The sequence below is a fragment of the Nicrophorus vespilloides genome, unplaced genomic scaffold (genome assembly GCF_001412225.1).
Source record: "Nicrophorus vespilloides isolate i.1.1-1 unplaced genomic scaffold, Nicve_v1.0, whole genome shotgun sequence".
In the NCBI taxonomy this organism is placed as follows: Eukaryota; Metazoa; Arthropoda; class Insecta; order Coleoptera; family Silphidae; genus Nicrophorus; species Nicrophorus vespilloides.
This window is the reverse complement of record NW_017096572.1, coordinates 13,955-21,126: the sequence shown is the minus strand read 5'-3', so window position 1 is coordinate 21,126 and position 7,172 is coordinate 13,955. Positions and strand designations below refer to the sequence as shown.

Genomic DNA, 7,172 nt, shown 5'->3' with positions numbered 1-7,172 from the left:
ATTATGACAAAATCCATGAAAATTATATAATTTTTGTATTTTTATAAATATATAATAAAAAATAAGTTTAATCCACAATAATATACAATAAAATAAAAAAAAATATATACTTTTGATATTTCTATAAATATATAAAAATTCAGTTTTATTCCATAGTAAATAGAACAAAAACTATGAAGAAAGTATAGGTTTTCGGTACTTTTGTAAATATATAAAAAATAAGGTTTATTCTACAATAAAATACAATAAAAATATGAAAAAAGATATAGCCTTTTTGTACTTTTCTAAATATATAAAAGAATAAGCTTTATTCCTCAATATTTATGACAAAATCTATGAAAATTATAAAAATTTTGTTCTTTTATAAATATATAAAAAAATAAGATTTAATCCACAGTAATATACAACAAAAATAAGAAAAAAGTATAGTCTTTTGATATTTCTATAAATATATAAAAATTCCTCAATAATTGTGACAAAATCTATGAAAATTATAGAATTTTTGTACTTTTATAAATATATAATAAAAAAATCAGCTTTATTCCATAATAAATACGACAAAATCTATGAAGAAAGTATAGGCTTTTGGTACTTTGTAAATATATGAAAAAAAAGCTTTATTCTTCAATAAAATACAACAAAAATATGAAAAATGATATAGACTTTTGGTACTTTTGTAAATATATCATAGAAAAAGATTTCTTCCTCAATAATTATGACAAAATTTATAAAAAAATTATTGATTTTTGTACTTTTGTAAATATATAATGAAAAATAAGCTTTAATCCACAATAATATACAATACAAATAAATAAATTATAGACTTTTGATATGTCTATAATTATATAAAAATTCAGCTATATTCAATAACAAATACAACAAAATCTATGAAGAAAGTATAGGCTTTTTGTACTTTTGTAAATATATAATGTTTATTCATCAATAATTATGATAAAATCTATGAAAATTATAGAATTTCTGTACATTTATAAATATATAATAAAAAATAAGCTTTATTCCACATTAATATACAATAAAAATAAGAAAAAAAAGTATAGACTTTTGATATTTCTATAAATATAAAAAAAAAAATAAGATTTATTCCATAATGAATACGTCAAAATCTATGAAGAAAGTCTTTTGTTACTTTTGTAAATATTTAAAAATTCAGCATTCTTCCACAGCAAAATATAACAAAAATATGAAAAAAAGTATAGAATTTTAGTATATCTGTAAATATATAAAAAATAAGCTTTATTACATAATAAAATACAACATAAATAAGAAAAAAAGGATGGACTTTTGGTACTTTTGTAAATATACAAAAATGAAGATTTATTCCATAATAAATAGGACAAAATCTATGAGAAAGTATTGAATTTTGGTACTTTTGTAAATATATAAAAAAAAGCTTTATTTCTCAATAATTATAAATCTATGAAATTTATAGAATTTTTGTACTTTTGTAAATATAGACTTTTGATATTTCTATAAATATATAAAAATTCCATAACAAATACGACAAAATCTATGAAGAAAGGATTTTGATTCTTTTGTAAATATATAACATACAATAAATACAACAAAAATATGAAAAAAGTAAAGACTTTTGTAAATATATAACATCAATCAATTACATCATCAAAAACATAAATGGGGTTAATTTGGATGATTATCAAAAAAAAAGCTCAGAAAACGTTTACTTATTCCCACGCTGTTTTAACCATTTACAGTATTATCGTCCTTTCCCTGCGCATTTTCTTTTCATCCTCGAAACACCTATGAAAATACGCTTGTTTGTGAGCGTTTAAATCCAGCTTTAGAGAGGAGGGGGGATGGTAAAAGTGAATAGGAAATTCAACTTGAAAATTGTTAAATGGTTTCCCCAGGTTTTGGGTAAATTAAATTTCGCATCCCGTGCGAGATTCTCGAAACACATGTCAGGATATGTGTGAGTGTGTGTGCTCCACCCTTTCACCCCGTTTCGAGCTTACCAATTCGCTCTAGGTAATTAACCCTTTTCATAAATTACACGTACACGCATTCCACATACATCCACGACACGAGACACATGCACACACTACACGTTTAATAAATGATTGAGAAGTGATGTACGGAGTATCATAACTTATATGCTCGAAACGCTTCGCATTTCGGAAACGTATTAATTGTTACATAACGTTTCCTTCCTTATACAATATTCATGTGAACGTTGATTAAACTCTTGAAGAGAAACAAAATAATCATTGTAATAACAAAAGTGTTCGAACTGTCATTAGTTATTATTACTTAATCTTTTAAGAATTCTTATTACCTTGATATTATATAATAAATAGATGATATATAAATAATAGATCTGATTTTATAAAGTTATAGTTGATTTTCATATAAAACTATCGATTTTAAAATAATCTACTGAATAATCAAATTGTTTGTATGTTGATCAAAACATCCATTTAATAATTTTCAAATTGTCTAGCCGGAACTTAAACGTTCTCCAATTTCAGGCTTCCAGATAATTGCGTAATGACCCCTTAGATAATTCGGCTTCTTAGAGGTCTCGCATTGCGGCTTCGGCACGGTCGAAATTTAGATATTACCAGAGAGAAACTTAATGATAGTTTTGGTTGGAGAGGGGAAGATGATGAAGAAGAAGGTCGGTTATTATACGGGTGAGGCAACTCCGCCGTCGGCTTCATCATCATCATCATCATTGCTGCTACCAATTCGCCTAGGCCGGGTGGTCCATATGAAAGAAAATCAGGTACAAAAGCAGTTGTGAAATGAATAATTATTAAACTGTTGGCGGAGCAATTTATCTCTCTTCTCCACCTTTTCGGTCTCTTAATGAGAGTACGCTTTTTATCAACGACCCAAGCGGGTAATTACCTACCTTTTTTTGTATTATAATTATTATTTTTCCTTAATTATTTTACGTCCTCGTACACTTTTGACACAAGCAAAACCGCAACGCACTCATTACGTTCAAAATAATCAATATAAACATAACTTTATTTAATTACATATGACTGTTACCTTATTGAAAACAAAGAATTTTGGTAGTCTATGTAGTATTAGTTAATCTACATTCGCACTACATTTCTATATGAAGTATTAACTATTACGTATAGATGGCGGTATTTCAGTTTCAAGGTCATCAACATTGTTATAAAATATTATGGGTATAGCTTGTATCGTAATTTGCGATTCGAAAGTAGTGAGAACAAATCTGAGGATATTTAAAATAGATCTAGTTGGTTAACTAATAAACGTCATTTGATGACAGAAATATGACAGTAATTGCGTCACAGCTGTCAATTCAAGCGATTTCACAATTGATGATTTTAAATACTTTGCTTCAAAGACGTGTTGAATGATTTATAATAAAATAACACAAATTAATCCCAATTTTATTTCTCAACTTTAACGGTTTGTTATTTCATAATAGATAGGAAGTCGATTAAAAAACTCATAGATTCATCTATAATTTGATCATCGTGATTTGATTTCATAACTTTGACGTTTGATTGAATGATTTTTATAATAATCAGGAAGCTTTGGAAATTACATAATTTCATTTACATTCTGAATATATTACTATATCATGTAAAATAACTGAGTCACAGAAGAAATCGTGAAAAATAGTCATGTTTTTAGCTCTAAAAATGTCTATTGTTAAAAATTGTTTACAGAAATTTCATAAAACATAAGAAATTGATATGGAGTACTCAGAAAATCCAAAGATTAATCTATTGTTTGTAAGTATAATGATGGCTCTATTACATAAAGAAATCGTAAAACACTATAAAACGTAGAAAGTAGTTGTGATTTGATTTCTTAACTTTGTGAACTTGAACAGAAGAGACCGTAAAAACTAGTCATGATTTTAGCCCTAAAAATGTATATTTTTAAACATTGTTTACAGAAATTTCATAAAACAAAAGAATTTGATATAGAATACTTAGAAATTCCAAACATTCATCTATAATTTGTAAGTAAAATGATGACTCTATTACATAATGAAATAGAAAAATTCGATAAAACGTAGATAGTAGTTGTGATTTCTTAGCTTTGTGTAATTGAACAGAAGAAAACGTGAAAACTAGTCATGATTTTAGCCCTAAAAAAAAAAAAAATTAAAACATTGATTACAGAAATTTCATAAAACTTAAGAATTTGATATGGAGTACTTAGAAAGTCCAAAGATTCATCTATAGTTTGTAATTAAAATGATGACTCTATTACAAAAGGAAATCGAAAAATACGATAAAACGTAGAAAGTAGTTGTGATTTCTTAACTATGTGTAATTGAACAGAAGAAAACTTGAAAACTAGTCATGATTTTAGACCTAAAAAAGTATATTTTTAAACATTGATTACAGAAATTTCATAAAACATAAGAAGTTGATATAGAGTACTTAGAAAGTCCAAAGATTCATCTATAGTTTGTAAGTAAAATGATGACTCTATTGCATAAGAAAAACAAAAAATGCAATAAAACTTAGAAACTGGTTGTGATTTCTTAACTTTGTGTAATTGAACAGAAGAAAACGTGAAAACTATTCATGATTTTAGACCTAAAGAAGTATATTTTTAAACATTGATTACAAGAAATTTCATAAAACATAAGAAGTTGATATGGTTTACTTGAAAATCCATGATTCATCTATAATTTGTAAATAAATTGATTTGTGAATAAAATTGGTCATAATATGATTACTCTACTTTGACAGTTAGGAAGCTGGTTAATAGCGCATTAGAAAACCCATAGTTATATCTATATTAGTAATATTAAGTAAGATAGTTGAGCACAGTCAATATTATAAAAACAGACAATAAACATGAACTCATACTTTGTATATTTGTGTTATGATTATGGCTATGTTTTTATTTCAAATATCATTAGATTATTAAGTATTAGGAAAGATAAATGTTTACTTAATTGGTGAAGATATATGAAAAGGATGTGTTAAGAGAAACGAACAGATTTAATACTCGAAAATAAATTTATTTAGCATTTTTTTTTGTTGTTGTCATGTCATTCAGTTTTACACTTGGTAAATCACGAAATGTCTTCCTTTAAAATCATAATTTCAATGTTTTGCTGAGTAAAATACATATATAATAGTAATATAGAGATGCACGTAAGTAGAAGCGATGCGGGAGGTCAGTTTTCGGGTGGCGTTTTTTTGTTTGTTTGTTTTTTTTTACTTGGCAAAGCGTTCGCAGTCCATCATCTTCTGGGCTTCCAGCTGGATGAGCTTGTAGATGGCCATGACGGCGTCCATGGAGGATTTGCAGTTAGTTTCGCCGCCGTTGAGACTCCTCTTTCCCCATCCCGTGGAGTAGGTCAATTGTGCAGCGGAGAAGGCGACGACTGAAGCCAGGAGAAGGACGACTGCGACGAATCTGAACATCTTTGCACAGTTTTTTTGTTGTTGTTGAAGTTGTTAGGATCTGAAGACTGGATGCGATTGCAAACACACAGAAGCGAATGATGCCTTTCCAACTTCATCCCCGACTATTTATACAACCGCAAAACCATATAATGGTATCATTACAAATTAATGAAACCTCACAACGTGTGCCTGTGACTAATTAAAATGAGACGATTTAATTAAAGCCCCGACTATATTCACTCCCCCCCTCTTTCATCCCCTTTCTGGCACAATTGATTGTCCATCCGAGTGGCGGATCCGATGTGCGTAGGACACTAAATATTGACATTCGACGATCGCTATGATAACAATCGGATTGCTTCCACTTGTTCAGTTGCGAACGCAACGAATCAATAACGAAAAACCCTTGTCACAAATTATGTAAGTAGACTGCTTCATTATATGATGGTAATCGGGGAAAAATTCGCTACGAACTCAATCAATAATAATATCATAAATTATGTCGAAAAACGATTCATGAAATATTTATCAATTCTCCAAAATATCCTTGAAATTATACAAATCTCTTTCTCATGTAAAATTTTAATTCACTTTTCCTGATTCGTCCATTTTCTATTTTCCAGATTGATCAACTTCTTAACAAGATTTATGTAATAATAGATTACACCAATTTCATTACTGATCAAAATATTTACAATTGTTATAAAACGTAAACAAAATTACAATTGATTTATACATAAAATTCTAATTAGTATTAACAATTATAATTTTTTTTTTTCTTTTTTCATTAAAATATTAACAAACTTTAATAATCAAATAATTAAAAAAAAACTGTACAAATTTAGATGAATAAAAAAATTGTAAATTAATTAATTAATTAAGAACTATTGCAATTTTATAACAAAAGTGTGGATTTATAAAGTTTTTACTTTATTTTATTTTTAATATTGCAAATTATAAATGCAGTTGAAATTGTGGGAAAATATACCAGTAATTAATTATAAATTTGTATACAAAGAGAGGGAGAAATAATGAAAAAGAGAATCATTAATTAATATTGTTAAGGGTGGAATGAATACTATAATTAACTCAATTATATATTAATTGGAATATTTGATACTGTTCAGTTATGAAGAGAATAAAATACAAACTAAAAAAAAATAACCAAATATTTCTATAATTATTTAACAATTTTTATTTTGCTGCTTTATTTTTCATGGAAAATGTTTATTATTTAGTCATAACTCAAACTGATTAATTCCTAAGTAATTTCATGTATTTTTTATTTATCTAAATTTAAACTAATTTTTTTTTTCTTTAGATTTGGTAGTGGCTAATTTTATTATTTATTTATTTTTAGATTTTTTTTATCTATTTTCAACTAAAATTTGATTTAACTTTGATTTGATTGATGATGATTATATTGTAATTAATTTGCAGTACTTTATATCTATTTTATATTAAAAAAATGTATTTCGTCGAGATTTAATTAAGTTATTTAATGTATTTTGTACAAGGTGGCCTAATTGAACAGCAACCAACTTAAAACTGCTATAACTTTCGAACCGTTAGTAATGTTGTGTCCATATTTCGCCTAATGATTGCTGATTTTATTGCTTACAAGCCTGCGGCATTTACATCTCAGTTTTTTTGGAAGAATATTATCAGTGATGGAATTCAAACATAATAGTGTGATAGCCCAATATTTGAGCGGAAAATCAAACAATAGCCAGATCGAACACCTTAATGTGAATAAATCTTTCATGTCTCAAC

General features: G+C 26.8%; 1 protein-coding gene across 1 annotated transcript; it reads right to left on the bottom strand.

The window, feature by feature from the left end:
* Nucleotides 1–5,052: 5,052 nt before the first annotated feature.
* Nucleotides 5,053–5,507, bottom strand: LOC108557426 (hypertrehalosaemic prohormone-like). Its single transcript, XM_017913932.1, has one exon. The coding sequence runs from the start codon at nucleotides 5,415–5,417 to the stop codon at nucleotides 5,208–5,210; it is 210 nt and encodes a 69-aa protein (XP_017769421.1). The 5' UTR covers nucleotides 5,418–5,507; the 3' UTR covers nucleotides 5,053–5,207.
* Between the last annotated feature and the right edge of the window lie 1,665 nt (nucleotides 5,508–7,172).

Bases quoted from the DNA above. Each gene is read 5' to 3' on its own strand.
- LOC108557426 (XM_017913932.1), bottom strand. From the start codon at position 5,417: ATGTTCAGATTCGTCGCAGTCGTCCTTCTCCTGGCTTCAGTCGTCGCC.